General features: G+C 44.5%; 1 protein-coding gene across 1 annotated transcript in view; it reads right to left on the bottom strand.

The window, feature by feature from the left end:
• Nucleotides 1-17,137, bottom strand: part of TMEM243 (transmembrane protein 243) — a 47,772-nt gene that overhangs the window by 7,124 nt on the left and 23,511 nt on the right. The window contains exons 3-4 of the mRNA XM_077471948.1: nt 11,576-11,626; nt 2,565-2,669 (exon numbers count right to left, since the gene is read on the bottom strand). Coding sequence (XP_077328074.1) covers nt 2,565-2,669; nt 11,576-11,626 — 156 coding nt within the window. The remainder of the gene's footprint in view (nt 1-2,564; nt 2,670-11,575; nt 11,627-17,137) is intronic.

The following is a 17,137-nucleotide window of genomic DNA, read 5'->3' as shown; positions in this document are numbered from 1 at the left end:
CTCCCAGCTTCTGGGTGATTTAGACAGTGGGTGGAGTAGGACGCACTATGACAGCTTCTGAAATAGATGTGACATGGTACAAGCCAGCCTTGACTTTAGGATGTGTGTTAGACTCCTGTGCAACAAATTTTTTTTCCTATCATGTTACACATCATTTAGCTACATTTGTGGCTGGAGCAATGTTGTAGGACTGACTAAAATGGTCCTGGGCCACAAGCAGATAAGTATTATGATCCTCGATGGACTAATCTGACTGAATTGAATAAAATGTCACAAACCAGAGATCCTTGGTTCAAATCGAATTAGACAGATCTTAACTGATTTCAGCGTTGCAGCGTCAATCGCATCAGTGGAATTTTGCCGATTGCTTTTGCTTAAAATGTGCAAATAACGGTGTGCCAGAGAACGAATTGTAATACAGATTGATTAAATATGACTGAGATTATGATCTCCATTTATCAATATAAACAATCGCCATTTTCAGTTGATTGAAGTGTGTAGAATACATGACTTCTTTTAGTATTTTAAATCAATGATGAATCTTTTGCGATTGTTCGCATTCAGAACGATCACAAATTGCTATATTTAGGTCCACCTTCAGGGAGATCTTATCAGATGAGGTTATAGAAAAATACATAAAGCGTTGGCAAGAAACATATAGCTGGAAGACAAAAGTCTTCCGATCAGCTATGACGTGCCAAACCTAGCCTTGCAGAATGCTTGTCTGCAACTGTCATACTTAGAAAATATTTCCCAGTCATAAAGGTTTTCAGAAACACCACCAGATCAGTAATAGTAATGATTTCTTTAGAACAACGCTTCCTGGAATTGAATATGGATATACGTAAAAGCAATAAAAAAAAATAAAATAAAATAAATAAAATAGTTTTAAGCTTGTTTACATAGAATTCAGCTTCATTGTAAGGCAAAAAATGCAGCAACTGGCCAGCACGATAATAATTTTTTTTTATCAAGTGCCTGCAGTGCTCTTCCCTCTTGTTTCCAAGGGCAAAAACGTGAAAGTTTACACCATCAAAAAAATAAATAAATAAATAAATAAATAAATAAAAAAAAACGCACCTCAGATCCGTTCCGGGTTTGCGTTTCTGCATGCACATTTTTAAAGCATTTACGGAAGTATTACAGATGCTTTTTTCCACTGTAAAGGTCTGGTGCATTTCTTGATGTGTTACAGTGAGTTTTACCACATTCCAGTACAGTCCAGGAAAATGCAGCACGTTCTACTTTTTTTCTGGAGCTGGAATGCCCTGCAACTGACCACACTGGTGTGAACTATGCCATGGAAAACCATATAAACCTACTTTCCATGCGTTTTCGATGCAGAAAAAACAAACACATACACACACTGGACTGCATGTTGTGTGAACTGGCCCTGAAAACATGTACAGCAGTTCTATCATCCAGCAGCCGGACACCTGTCTGTTTTTTGTGGGCAAGTATAGCTTACATCTCCTCCCTTACTGGCAAATGGCTGCTTTCAGTAGGTTTCCAAAAGATGGCTATGCAGTAACATCAACGTTACTTGCAGGGTCACAACAGATATCCAGCATATATAGATACAAGTAGGGTTGCACCGATACTTGTATCGGTATTGGTGCCGACACAGAGCATTTGTACGTGTAAATGCTCTGATGCTTAAGCCGCTACCTGTTGTACCAGGTCTGGCATCCTCAGTGTAGCGTGCGCGGGGGGGGGGTGGGGGCTGGACAAATGATCGTTGCGGCCCGTTACAAGCACCAATCTCGCTGTACAGCTTTCCATAAAGCTGACTCCTCTGCTGCCTCCCGCAGCTGTCAGCTGCTTTATGGAAAGTTATACATGGAGATTGGTGCTTGTAACTGGCCGCACTGATCACGCCCGACTGTCCCATGTGTCCTCCACTGGCTCTCTGGGTGCTCCTCCTCGTCCCTGATCCGTCAGAATGGAGAGTCGGGGTGGGTATAATATATATATATATATATATATATATATATATATATATATATATATATATATATATATATATATATATATATATATATATATATATACACATACACACACACACACACACACACACACACACACACACACACACACACACACACACACACACACACACAGCTCCTTGTCAGTAATCACTGACTGAGCATCATAAACTATGTTTATGATGCTTCAGATTATGAATGGACAGGAGCCAGTGTTGTCTTGTCCATTCACCTTCAATGCAGCTGAAGCTGCAAAGAAAGGGACTGGGGAATCTGCCCTCAGTCCCTTACCCTGTCTCAAAAGAAAGATGTCAGGGGTCTGTTTAGGACCTTTAGACCCCTATCTCACCAAAGCCACCCCCCAACAGGGATGACAAATTTTTTTTTTTTTTTAAAAGGGCGGAGAAAAGAAAGAATTGTAATAAATAAATATTTAAAAGGTTAAAAATTGTAAAAAAAAAAAAAAAAAAAAAAAAAAACACACAAATCAGCGACACCATCCACGTAGTGACGTTACCCACAGGCCTACTATCTGGAGCTACATACCACTTTTCTCATGTACAGTAAAATACTTACCAGTATGAGACCAGTTATTGAGCACAGCAGTATGCAGAAGGCAAAGAAAACATTCACTGGTTTTGGAGGTGGTTGGGGAAATACGAAAGCACTGATAATTGTTACCTGTACAAAAGAAATTACATAGTAATTGAGGAAGTGAAATAACATTTGCATTACAGAAGAAAAAAAAAAAAGCAGGAAACATAATCAAATCTATATGAGCTCCCCTGTGTATATAGAAAATACTGCATGCAAATACAGATCTCTGGTTATATAGACACTCACACCTGTCAACTGAATGACTCAGAAAAGCGACCCGACCTAGGGCAGTACGGACAGCTTTTCTGTATTGAAACCCTAGAAATAAACATCAACTATCTGAAATATCAGTTTATAAACCTAAAAAGGATTAATAAAAACAATCCTTCAAAGAACCTACTGTACAATCCTCAAACTAATGAAAATGATTCTTAGCATGACAGCAAAAGTTTTTCAGCCATCTACTGCACTTGATCATCTGCGTTCACGAGTCCATAGCTCCCAACTGTCCCTGATGTCGAGGAACTGTCCCTCATTCAGAATAAAGTCCCCCTGTCCCTCATTTTGGTCTGATCTATATAGTTGTATATAAAATTTACTACGTATGTATCAAAAAGTGTTTGCCATCCACTTCCTAAATTGCTGTATTTGTAAATTCCAAAAAAACTTTATTTTTTAACCACTACTATTCCTTTTTTATACAATTACCGTATATACTCGAGTATAGGTCGATCCGAATATAAGCCGAGGCCCCTAATTTACCACAAAAAAACTGGGAAAACTTATTGACTCGTGTATAAGCCGAGGGTGAGACATGCGTCCATCCCTGTGTCCCGTCCATCCCTGTGTCCATCGCAGCCTACCTGTCTCTTTGCCTTCTGCAGCCTCTGTGTGCCGAGCCGTGCCATGCCGCACTTCTCCTCGTCTGACAGACGGCGGCCATTCCACTGTTCAAAAGCCGCGCCTCCGTCTGTGATAGGTGGAACACTCAATTTCCCAGCAGTCAGTGTTCCGCCTATCACGGACATCCTCTCATCCTCGTCCATAGTATGAGAACGAGCGGATGTCCGTGATAGGCGAAACACTGACTGCTGGGAAATTGAGTGTTCCGCCCATCACAGACAGGGAGGCGCGGCTTTTGAATAGTGGAATGGCCGCCGTCTGTCTGCATGACACGCTGATCGTGTAGGCAGACAGCGGTGACTCGAGTATAAGCCGAGGGGGGCACTTTCAGCCTAAAAAAAGAGGCTGAAAATCTCGGCTTATACTCAAGTATATACGGTAGCACTTTTTGTTGTTGTACAATTCTCCTTCAAGGGGGGCATGACAGGGTGTGCGTGCCACGTCTACACACTTTTGCTAATAGGTGTTCCCATCTCAAAAAGTTTAGATGTATGCATGGGTCTATTATAAGAAAAAAAAAAAAAACAACACTGAACGAGAGAAGATCATAGATGAGGATTAGCTCACTTTTTTGAACGTATTCATGAAGATTATTATATCTCACTACTATAGCTAAAAGCCTCTAAATATGCAGTATGTGCTGGCAGACACTAAAAAGGAGAAGACCAGCGTGAGCTTTTTAGGCTGGTCTTCTCCTAAGGGTCACAGGAGTGCAATTCATTTTGCACTCCTGTGGCCCGTCTTCAGCAGAGAGCAGTCTGAAGTCCGCTCTCCGCTGACGTCACTGCAATTAGTCGAGGCACCGCGTCATCCCGACTTAGGAAGTCTGGATCCACCAGCTACCTTGACTGATGGCAGCGAGCCGCTGAGATGGGCGCTCCCTGACCCTCCACAACTCAGCGCTCGAGTGAGCATGGAGGAGCAGAGCAGGAGAGATGAGAGATCCGAGCCATCCACGGTGTTCGGTGGCTTGGTTCTCAGTGCAGGGACACCGTGGAACAGATGCAGCATCCACCTAGGCAAGTATGAATAAAAATAAATAATTAATACTTCTCTTTTAATGGCAGTAGTGTTAAAAAAAAAAAAAAAAAAAAAGACTCAGTTAGACTTACCGGTGACGGTATTTCTAAGAGCCTTTCAGGACAACCCCGGAGAGAGTGTAGCTCTGCCTTGTAATTAGGAAACACATGCCCACTTTAAAAACACCTCCTCTTCCTCCATGGCTTCAGTTATTGTGGCCTTCCGACGCTGGAAAACAAAGCACAGAAAGCACAACACCATGGTAGAACTTAATACATTTACTAAGCATAACCTAGGGAGGGAAGTAACGGTTGTCCTGAAAGGCTCTTAGAAATACCGTCACCGGTAAGTCTGAGTCTTTCTCAAATCGCCTTTCAGGACAACCCCGGAGAGGATAACCGAGAAACTTACCCTAGGGCGGGACTACTGCCTGCAGTACCTTCCTGCCGAAGGCCTGATCTGCTGCAGACAGTAGATCTAACCGGTAGTGCCGGAGAAATGTCGAATAACTGGACCAAGTGGCAGCCTTGCAGATTTGTTCAGGCGTTGCACCGGCCCTTTCAGCCCAGGAAACTGCCGTGGATCTAGTAGAGTGGGCAGCAATACCTGAGGGAGGTATTTCTCCTTTTGCTTTATAGGCTTCTGTTATAGCCAACTTAAGCCACCTACCCAGCGTACTTTTAGAAGCTTTCTCCTCCTTGCGTGATCCAGAAAATATCACGAAGAGGGCGTTTGATTTTCTAAAATCTTTAGTAACTTTCAGAAACCGTAATAGACACCTTCTCACATCCAATGTGTGAAAAACTTCCTCTCCTGCATTTGCTGGGGTTGCAGAGAATGTAGGTAACACTATTTCCTGTGATCGATGGAAAGTTGAGGATACTTTCGGTAGGAATGCTGGATCCGTCCTCAGTACCACCCTGTCCTGATAAATTCTAAGGAAGGGTTCTGTAATAGCTAGAGCTTGGAGCTCGCTGACTCTCCTGGCCGAGGTGATGGCCACCAAAAAGATTGTTTTTAAAACCACCTTCTGTAAAGAAGCTTCCTGTAAGGGTTCAAACGGTGCTCCCGAGAGACCCTGTAAAACTGTAGACAAATCCCAACTGGGAAAGTCTTTAAGGGCTACTGGTCTATTTCGAGCAAGAGCCCTAAAAAAAAAAATCTAGAAATTAAAGTTTCTTTAGATAAAGTCTTTTCAAAGAAAACTGATAAGGCAGCCACCTGAGTCTTCAGGGTACTGGCTGCGAGACCCTTCTCCATTCCTTCATGGAGAAACTCCAAGACGGACACCGTGCTCTTGACCTTGAGTTCTCTAGAACTGCACCAGGAGTTGAACTTTTTCCAGACCTTCATGTAAATTGCCTGTGTAACTGCCTTCCTACTAGACAGCAAGGTCTTTACTACTTTATCTGAGAGACCTTTGGCTTTTAATAGGTCCTCCTCAGAAACCAGGCGGTTAGCTGTAGGAGTTCCACCTCTGGATGACTTACTGTCCCCTGGGATAACAGATCTTTTCTGAGTGGTAACCTCCATGGGGGCTTCAAGGCTAGGTTTCGAAGACCCGCGAACCAGGGCCTTTTTGGCCAAAAAGGAGTGACTAGTATTAAGTCTGTCCTTTCTTCCCTGAATTTCCTCAGTACTAGTGGAATTAGAGGAAAGGGGGGAAAGGCGTAGCACAGCTGGTAATGCCAGGGGTGAGCAAACGCGTCCAACCCTATTGCTGCATCTCCTCGGTGAAGAGAAAAGAATCTGTCCACCTTTGAGTTCTGCTGGCTGGCAAAAAGGTCTACCTGTGGAACCCCCCAGGCCTCGGAGATCATCAGGAACACTTCCTGATTCAGACTCCATTCTGCCTCCAGCAATTTGCGCCTGCTTAGGAGGTCCGCAAACAAATTCTGAGAGCCCTTCAGATGCACTGCCGATAGTGAGGCTTTGTTCTGCTCTGCCCAGGCTAACAACAGATTGGCCAGCTCCATCAAGCTCCTGCTTCTGGTTCCCCCTTGCTTCATAATGTAGGTAACCGCTGTCGTGTTGTCTGACAACACCTGGACGTGGTGGCCTCTCAAACTCTGCTGAAAGGCCACTAAACCCAGAAAGATCGCCTTCAACTCCCTCCAGTTGGATGATCTTTGAGCTTCCTGTTTGGACCAGACCCCCTGAGATGTCTGACCATCCAGATGGGCTCCCCAGCCCCAGGCACTTGCGTCTGTAGTAAGGCGCTTGTCCACAGGAAAGGTCCACACCAGGCCCCTTGAGAGGTTTGCCTGGTCTCTCCACCACCAAAGAGCCCTTTTCGTCCTTGACGAAATTTTTAGCTGTTTTTCCAAAGGATCCTGATGGGACCAGCTTGACAGAACCTCCCTCTGAAGGGGTCTGGAATGGAACCTGGCCCACTGAACAGCCGGGATTGCTGCCGTAAGCAGGCCCAGAACTGCCATAGCCGTCCTGACTGAGACTGTCTGGTTGCTCTGTATCCGCTGTACAGCTAGCTTCAACTTTTTCCTGTTTTTCCAACGGCAGGAAAACTTTCTGGAGAATCGAATTTAATGTATACCCCAGAAATTTCATTTCCTGTGAGGGGGTCAGGATTGACTTCTCTAGATTTAGAAGCCATCCCAGGCCCTCGAGGTGAGACTGGGCCCTCTGGAGATTGACTAGGACCTGCTCCCTGGAGTCTGCAAAAAACAAAAGGTTGTCCAGGTAAGGGACGACTGGAATCCCCTTCAATTTCAGGGGCTCCAAAGCCTCTGCCATAATCTTCGTAAAGACCCTGGGAGAGGACGAGAGTCCGAACGGCAGAGCCCTGAATTGGAGGTGCCATACCGAACTCCCCACCTTCAATGCCAGGCGCAGGAACTGCTGCGATGCCTGATGAATTGGTATATGAAGGTAGGCATCCCTCAGATCCAGGGATGCCATGAAGCATTCTAGGGTCAACAGCTTTGTGATGGAGAAAATTGTATCCATCCTGAAATGTTTGTACCGAATGAACCTGTTCAGAAATTTCAGATTCAGGATTAGACGGTACTTCCCTGAGGGTTTTTTCACCAGAAAAATATGTGAGTAAAAACCCCCGCCCTGCTGATTTACTGGGACTTGAATCAGAACCTCTTGCTGTATCAGCTCCTGTAACAAAAGCTTCATTGAAGAGGCCTTCTCCTGATCCCTTGGCAATGTTGTCACGTAAAACCTGCTCGGGGGTAGTTCTGAAAACTCCAACCTGTACCCCTGATCGACAACGCTCTTCACGAACAGATTTGGAGACAGCCTGTCCCATTGTTCGCGAAAAGCTGACAGTCTCCCCCCCACTGGGGAGATATTGTCACTTGCTCTTAGGGGACTGCTCTGGGGGAGATCTAAAGAGGACTCCACCCTTGCCTTTGCCCTTCTGTGAACCCCATCTGCTCTTGCGCTCCTGGTCTTTTTTATGGGACTGCTGAAAAGCACGAAAATTCTTTTTGGCAATCTGCTTTTTCTTAACTGGAAAAGCCTTCTTTTTATCGGCTGTTCTATCCAGCACAGACTCTAAATCGGGACCAAAGAGCAAGTCACCCGAGAAGGGAAGACCACACAGCTTGACCTTAGAAGCAGTGTCCCCAGACCATGTTTTCAGCCAAACTGCTCTCCTGGCTGAATTTACAAGAGCCGAAGACCTAGCGGCCAGTTTAACCGATTCTGCTGATGCATCCGCCATGTATTTGACTGCATTCAGGATCAGTGGAAAGGACTCTAAGAGATCCTTGCGGGGTGTCCCCGCCTCAATATGGCTCCTCAGCTCCTCTACCCAACATTCCAGATTCCTGGCCACCACCGTAGCTGCCATTGCTGGTTTTAGACTGACTGACGCAGCATCCCAAGCTTTTTTAAGGATGGAGTCAGCTTTTTTGTCCATTGGGTCTTTAAGGATCCCCATATCCTCAAAGGCTAGATCCGTTCGTCTGGATACCTGCGAGAAAGCTGCATCGACTCTGGGTTTTTTGTTCCAAACCTCTGCGTCCTTATCTTCGAAGGGAAACCTTCTCTTGAGAGCTTTAGAGAAGAAAGGGGCTTTTTCTGGGTCCTTCCACTCCTTTCTCACTGAGTCTGAGAGGACCCTGTGGACTGGAAAAACTCTCCGTTTTCTTTCGTCCAACCCCTGGTACATTTTGTCATGAACCGACAGTTGTACTTTTTCTTCTTGAATTTCTAGAGTAGTGTAGATTGCTTTTAGAATATCATCTACTTCCTCTAGTGATAGCTTGAATTTGGAGCCCCTGCCATCTTCTTCCTCTTCCTCCTCCTCAGAATCCCTGAAGGAGATGAGAGTACTACCCCCTTCGTCTCCAGACTCTTCAGTTTCCACCTGTCTGGATGACGACGCCCTGGGGCTGGGCGGTAAGTTCTGAGGCTCGGTCTGTGCGGGAGGGTTTTGTATCAGGATGGACCTGACTGAACTCAAGGAGTTTGTCAGCTCTTTAACCGAAGAAAACAAATCCTTATATTGTTGAGATGTTTCCTCTTCCACCAATTCTCTGATACAATTTCTGCACATTGCCTTCTGCCATGAATCTCTGAGGGGGGTCTTGCAAGAAGGACATTTTCTCTGACCTGGTCTAGCTTTTCCTAGTGATTTTTCCTGAAACGACATACAGGTTTAACTCACTAAAAGCTCTTAACAACCAGTTGCTTAACACCAAGCCAGTGCAGAGACCCACCACCAAACAGACCACTAGTGAGACCCCAGAACTAGGCTGCAAAAGGTCAGAGCGAAGTCCACCTCCGACCTGCAGCGACAGGCCCCCAAGAGGGGGGAACAGACAAAGACATAGCCCAACAGTAAAGCAGAGGGTGCCAGTGCACCTTACGTACCTGGGCTGGACCGGTGCTAGGGGCGCCTGTCTCCGCCATAGCTGGCTTACACTCTTCCATCGTTTGAGTGAGGCAGCTATCACAAACAGCTCTGTCGTTCTAAATTTTCCCGGCCGCCGCGTCATCAGGGCCGGCCGGAAGCGGAAGCACGCGGTCACCTGACCCGCCCCATGATCCCTGCGTTCCAGGCGCTTGAACCACGGCGCCACGCCCCCTCAGAGCGCCCGCGCGTCACCGTGAACGCCGCCGTCGCCGCCCGGGACCCGGCGCCGAAAACGGAGCCATGCCGCTGACCTGCAGCGGCCTCCGCCAGCAACAGAGCCCTCCCTGCGCTAACCAGCGGACACCGGGCACCCGACGCCGGCACTCCGAGGAGCCTTACTCCCGTGAGATGGCGGGACCAGGAGCTCCAGGAGTCCTCTCCCCGTGGAGATGCTGCTGGGGGTCAAAAAGAAACAACCTGCAACGAAAGGTAAGCCTTACTCCCCTGCAGAGAGTGTAGCTCTCCCTGGTTCAGGCACATGCTTCCTCCAAGGAGGAAAAACACAATAACTGAAGCCATGGAGGAAGAGGAGGTGTTTTTAAAGTGGGCATGTGTTTCCTAATTACAAGGCGGAGCTACACTCTCTCCGGGGTTGTCCTGAAAGGCGATTTGAGAAAAAGGGGGTTTCCAAACTTTCTAAAGAAAGGGCCAGTATACTGTCCTTCAGGCTTTAGGGGGGGACCCGTACTGTGCCCAGTGGGAGTAAACAATGCCCGATCTGGTGTCGATGGGAGGAATAGTGCCCCGTCATTGGTGTCAGTAGAAGGAATAGTGCCCCGTCATTGGTGTCAGTAGAAGGAATAGTGCCCCGTCATTGGTGTCAGTAGAAGGAATAGTGCCCCGTCATTGGTGTCAGTAGAAGGAATAGTGCCCCATTGCGGGTGTCAGCGGAAGGAATTATGCCTCAAGGGCCGACTAAAGGCAAGCAAAGGGCTACACCCAGCCCCAGGGCCACGGTTTGGAGACCACTGACCTAGAGCTTAGGAAAGAGGAAGCTTTGCAGACTTTCCTTATCCAATCATGTACAAGCATAAAATGCTGCATCTGTCCCTTCTGAATATACTGAAATGCCGGGAGGGATGCACAGCAGCTGGACAGCCCAATGTCCATGGATAAATTGCAGAGAAGTTGCATCTGCAGCCACTAGAGAGAGTCTTGGACAAAAAAATAAAGAAACCCTTGCATCCGAGGGGCTCATACACACTGCAGTTCAAAAAAAAAATAAAAAAGTACTTTTGGAGAAGGAAGTAAAGGCTATTTAAAAAAAATAAAAAATAAAAATAAAAGTAAAAAAATGCAACCTTCAAGGCAAAGGCATTATGAGCTAGTATGCATAGCATACTAGCTCATTATGAATAACTTACCTGAGAACGAAGCCCCCGAAGCGGTCCTCCGTCTTCATTTTCGCCACTGCCATGTATCAACCCCAAACCCTGCCCTCAGCTTATTTTATCTTTTTTTTTTTTGTGCAGGTTAGAGCTTCTTCTTTTCTGCTCGTAAGCCCCTCTCAAGAACGTGAGGTTTTTTTTTTGGGGGGGGGGGGGGGGGGGCGGAGGCGACACATTGGCCAACATGGAGGGGTGTTTCCAGGCAGATTAAATGCACAGTCCATCTTCTATCTTGGCTGGAGCTCCCTCTGATAGCTTGTGGGGGCAGCTTATACCTTGGAACAGCAGGTTGCACAGACTAGCCAGGACCTACAGTATAGGTCTTAGTTATTAGACCACAAATGGTTAAACAGACTGCATTGTTTTTTTTTGTTTGTTTTTTTGCACAGGCTGCAAAGACAGCGACAGCTATTCACTCTAGTAATACACACCTATATATATCCAGTTTTTAGAGTAAACTTAAAGTAGTTCTAAAGGCTGACTGTTTTACCTTCATACATTCTATCCATGAAGGTAAAAAACCTTGAGTGTGCAGCAACCCCCTAAGCCTCCCCACCCACCCAAATACCCAAGCCTGATCCAGCGTTGTGCATGAGAGCCAAGACTTTGCCAGGTCTCTCCCTCCTCATTGGCTGAGAGAGAGAGCGTACAGGCACATATTAAAAATGTAGGAAACTCATTAACGGGCACAACTAAAACAAGGGAAAACTGGGACTGGTTTGTCAGGTACTACACTAGGACTAGAAAAACATAAATGCCTGGATGGCATTAAAAGAAAAAATACTTACCAGGACCAGTAGGGATGTTAACACACCAACAATAATGTTGATGATTCTATCCTGAAAGCAGAAATAAATAAATAAATAAATAACAGAACTGACAATAAAAAAGTGCATTTTATTATGGGCAACTGAATCCTGAACATACAACATTGTTTAATCTCAGCTTATAAACACTAGTCTCCTGCAAGCATTTTCAAAAATAAAGGAGGAGGAGAAGAAGAATAATGAGTAAAAGCAGCATTAAACCCCCCAAAAAATAAATACATTTATATAAAACATTTTTTTTTATTAATAAAAAAAAATGTGTATATATATATATATATATATATATATATATATATATATATATATATATATATATAATGTTACATTTTACCAAACCTTAAAATGTGCTGGCTGCATTAGTTTTGTTTTCTCCTGGGGATCTGGTCACACTTCCTGTCTCAGGATGTCTCCACTCTGGATAGGAGGAGGAAAACAGAGCCCCACCTTCGGACAGCAGCATCATCAATCTTTGGAGAAGGTAGTGTAATGCCGCGTACACAAGTGCAGAATTCCGTCAGAAAAACCATCCAAGCTTGGTTTGCATACACACGGTCACCCAAAAGTTCTCTGAACTTTCGACCGCCAAGAACGCGGTAATGTACAACACTACGACGACCCGAGAAAATCAAAGTTCAATGTTTCCGAGCATGTGTAGGAATTTTGCACGTTCGGAATTGCTACAGACGATCGGAACTTTTTCCAACTGAAAAATTGAGAACTTGCTCTCAATCTTTTGCTGGCAGGAATTCGGCCAGCAAAAGTCAAATGGAGTATACACACGGTCACATTTTCCGACCGAAAGCTCTGATCGGTCTTTTGCTGGCTGAATTGCCGATCGTGTGTATGCGGCATTAGGTTAGGGTTGCCACCTTTTCTTCAAACCAAACCCGAACACTTTAGCAGCACAGGAAACTTTTTTTTTTTCATAGTATACACTATAGGATTTTAAATAGACCTGGGGCATCTTTAAGTGCCCCCAAGAGTGGTGATGCAGCCTGCAGCGGCAAACAGTGGATGTGGCCATTACTGCCCCCCCGCCCAGTGCCACATTGATGCCAAACCTGCCCCCAGCTCCCGGATGGCAACAGATTTTTGTGTGACCATCTCAGTTACATGGGGAGCCACAGCCCAGTCTGAAAAATGTGTCTGGGTTTCAGGCACCCGAACAAATAATTGCAAATCCTGACTGTCGGGGTGAATCCCAAACAGGTGGCAACAGTATGTTGTTAGAGAGGGTAGAAGGTTTTAGATGGACTAATAACTTAAAGCTGAAATTCAGCTAACACTCATCTCCCGACTACCACTCCTGTTGGACAGCTTAAAAATAACAGACTTACTGGCTGAATCACCAGGTGAAAATAGAGGGGATAAAAAAAAAAAAAAAAAAAATAATAATAAGAATAATAAAACACCACCAACACACACACACACCCCACACACACACACAACAACAACCTTTATTCAAACACCACATCTAATTAAGAAGATGCAATAGATTACATTTTTTGTTTTCAGGTTTAATACCATTTTAAATCAAACCCGTCAATCTGTAAGAAACAAAATATATATATATATATTATATATATATATATATATATATATATATATATATATTTATATATATTTATTCTAATACCAGCTTCACACAATAAAAAAAGAGCCATTATACTCAACTCGAGTGGACCATAATCCTAAATGCAAGTTAGTGCTACCATAAAAAAAGCCGTCATACACATCTCTCTCGGTTCCAGCGCTGCATTCCACCAGAAACTTCAAAGTTTGACACTTCTGGGAGTGTCGAATGGCTATGTCCCCCCACTGCATGCTGTGGTTCCATCCAACTCCCTAGACCCCTTAGATCACTACAGGACATAATATTAGTGTTTATGGGCTCACAAGATGAACCAATAAGCATGGTGGGGACACAGGCATCTGACATTCACAGAGTGTTGGACAATAAAAGGACTTTCAGCTGCTTAGTTTTGCTGTAGAGTGAAGATTCCATAAGTGGATGCTGCGCCGTCTTCATATACAGGCGCTGCTTGGCTTACACTTTTTTTTCCTTTTTGTTGTCAAAAGGTCATTATAAGCCTGCTGTCAAACATAACAGCACAAAGTTCAGAGAAAAACACAAGATAAGCAGAAGAAGAAGAAAAAAAACAAAATGAAAAATTAAAGCACACTTCATGGTTACATACTGTACATAGTTGGTAAGGATAAAGCCAAAACGGTCCATCCAGTGCAACCTGTATGCACACAATTTTATATTTTTATTTTTATTATTTTTTTATTTCAGTTACTTATATAGCACCATTAATTTACGCAGCGCTTTACATATACATTGTACATTTACATCAGTCCCTACCCTCAAGGAGCTCACAATCTAAGGTCCCTAACTCACATTCATACAATTTAGACAGGATCCAATTAACCTACCAGCATGTCTTTGGAGTGTGGGGGGAAACCGGAGTACCCAGAGGAAACCCATACAGGCACAGGGAGAACATGCAAACTCCAGGCAGGTAGTGTCGTGGTTGGGATTCAAACCAGCGACCCTTCTTAGGCCGCGTACACACGGGCGGACTGTCTGGCCAACTAAGTCCATCAGACAATCCGACAGACAGTCCATCCTACTTTTGAATGAACGGACTTGACCACACACGACGAACAGACAGTCCGCTGAAAGCTTGCGCGATGACGTGTACAGCACGTACGACGGGAATAGAAATACGACGTCCAATACCCTGCAATGCAACCTTCGGCCGTGTAAATCCTTTCTGAGCATGCGCCATACTTAGTCCGTCCAACTTGCCTACTCACGAGCGGACTGTCCGCTGAAACCAAGTTTGGACGGACAATATTACGGAAATTCCGAAAGAGTTAGTCCGCCAGACTGTCCGCTGAAGCCCACACACGAGCGGACTGTCTGCTCAAACACGTTTCAGCGGACCAAGTCCGTCAGACAGTCCGCCCGTGTGTACGCGGCCTTACTGCTAGACAAAAGTGCTACCCACTACACCACTGTGCCGCCCAAATAAATTTATATATATTTATTACACACATACACGTTCAATATATAGTAACTGTAACATCAACGTTTTTTTGTTAGTTTTTTTAAATGTATCCAACCATTGGAAATAAAAATTATAGAAAATTAATTATTAGCCTTTATATAAAATATAGAGTTGTGGTAGCAATCCTACTAAACATTGCAATATCTACACTACAATCTCCCCCACCACCCCAAAATACTGGACCTGGCTTTCTTGTACCCCATAAACCCAAAAGAATTACAATTGGTATATAGATTTGGGAGCTATATAGCCATCTAAAAGTAGTGTATACACACACACACACACACACACACACACAGCATCTCACGTTTTTGTAGATATTTTATTATATCCTTTCATGGGATAACACGGAGGCTGCATTCACACCTGAGTATTTTCAGCATGGTGGAGGGAGTGTCATGGTCTGGGGCTGTATGAGTGCTGCCGGAACTGGGGAGCAACAGTTCATTGAGGGAACTATGAATGTTAACATGTACTGTGACATACTGAAGCAGAGTATGATCCCCTCCCTTCAGAGACTGGGCCGCAGGGCAGTATTCCAACATGATAAAGTCCCCAAACACACCTCCAAGATGACCACTGCCTTGCTAAAGAAGCTGAGGGTAAAGGTGATGGACTGCCAAGCATGTCTCCAGACCTAAACCCAATTGAGGATCCTCAAACGGAAGGAGGAGCGCAAGGTCTCTAACATCCACCAGCTCTGTGTTGGAGGAGTGGGAGAGGACTCCAGCGGCAACCTGTGAAGCTCTGGGGAACTCCATGCCCAAGAGGGTTAAGGCAGTGTTGGAAAATAATGGTGACCAAACAAAATATTGACACTTTGGGCCCATTAATGGTTGTGTGTTGAGTTATTTTGAGGGGACAGCAAATTTACTCTGTTATACAAGCTGTACCCTCACTACTTTATATTGTAGCAAAGGGTCATTTCTTCAATGTTGTCACATGAAAAGATATAATAAAATATTTACAAAAATGTGAGGGGTGTACTCACTTTTGTGAGATACTGAGAGATGTATAGATATCTCTATCTAGAGCCCAAAACTGTAATTATGGAACATTTCTAAATCTCTTTTTTTATTTGAATACATTTTCGTGCAGCAACCTTTTGAACTTTCTTCATTATATCATAAGTGGGACAGTCTGAGATACATAGAGATTACCAAAGTGCTGTTCATTCCACCAGCTTTGGAGAGATATATATATATATATATATATATATTTTTTTTTTTTTTTTTTTATTCAACTGAAAGCAAGAGCAGCAGGCACCTAGATGGACTTGTACATACCATTACCAGCCGCTAACAGCTTGCTCCAGGCATCATGCACACTGGGCAAAAAAACAAAATGCTGCTACAGGCATCTGCCATTTTTTTTTCCTTTCAGCTTGTAGAAGCAACTCTATGTTAGCCTGTGTCCATGCACATTTGGGCATTTACCAAAAAATAAAAAATAAAAAGCTTGATGCACCTAAAAAAAAAAAAACGCAGTGCTTAAGAGTGTCAAGTGTAAGTGTAACTTTTTAAAGTGTCTTGGGGGGGAAAACACTTCACAGAAGCATTTTTTTTCTGCCAGCAGTTCTGGCATTTTTTTTTTTAGAAGCCTAAATGTGCGTAGACTCTTACAGTTGAATGCAGATAGGCAAAAGGTACTGCACTTCCAGATGGCACCAAAGACTACCCATCTCTTCCAGCCTCAGTCACATTCCTACTGGACAGCAATGCAGCATATCATTGTGGGTATTAGGACATAGCGGCAAGCTCCAGAGAGTCAGAGCTTTGCCTATTTATTAGCCTGGAATTCATCCATAGAAGAGGGCTAGTAAAGGTTGCTGTAACACCAATATAAAAAAAAAAAAAAAAAAAAAAAAAAAAAAAAAAAGTTATTTCTTTTTTTCCTAACAAAGTCTTTTATTTGAATCTGGCGGGGTAGAAAACAGGAGGTGCCACTGCTGTCTTGATAGTGAAAGTGCTGGTCCTCTCACACCTCTCCTTGCTGCATTATCTGGAGAGTCAATGGACAAGTACATTCATATTGAATGCCCAACTCCCGAAACCTAAAAATTCAAAATGTAGATCTGCAGCACCTCCAGCCCCCTGCCCCACTGTGAGGATGACGTTGGGGTCCTGGTGGGAGATCTGGGAGAGGACACCCAGCTGCTAAGTGGCATGGTCGCGGTCCAGACCACGGTCCACCATTTAGTGATCCCTGGTTGAGGTTAGTAAGTGCACTTTAATGTACTAGATCCTCTGCTGCCCTCTGGCATTGGACTGTCCGTCAGCATCCTCATGTCCATCGCAGAGCTATGGTCCCTACGTTGATCTTCTTGATGCCAGAGGACCTTAGACCGCCAGATTACAGGGGAGAAGAGGCTGCGGGGAACGCTCAAGCCACAGTAGCTTGCTGCAGCAAAGGATCTGGTAAGTAAAATTACTTTTCCCAGATTCACCAT

The sequence above is a fragment of the Lithobates pipiens genome, unplaced genomic scaffold (genome assembly GCF_037356315.1).
Source record: "Lithobates pipiens isolate NorthernLeopardFrog02 unplaced genomic scaffold, aLitPip1_a1.2 Scaffold_8, whole genome shotgun sequence".
Classification (NCBI taxonomy): Eukaryota; Metazoa; Chordata; class Amphibia; order Anura; family Ranidae; genus Lithobates; species Lithobates pipiens.
The sequence above is the reverse complement of the archived record's forward strand: the minus strand, read 5'-3'. Positions and strand labels throughout refer to the sequence as shown.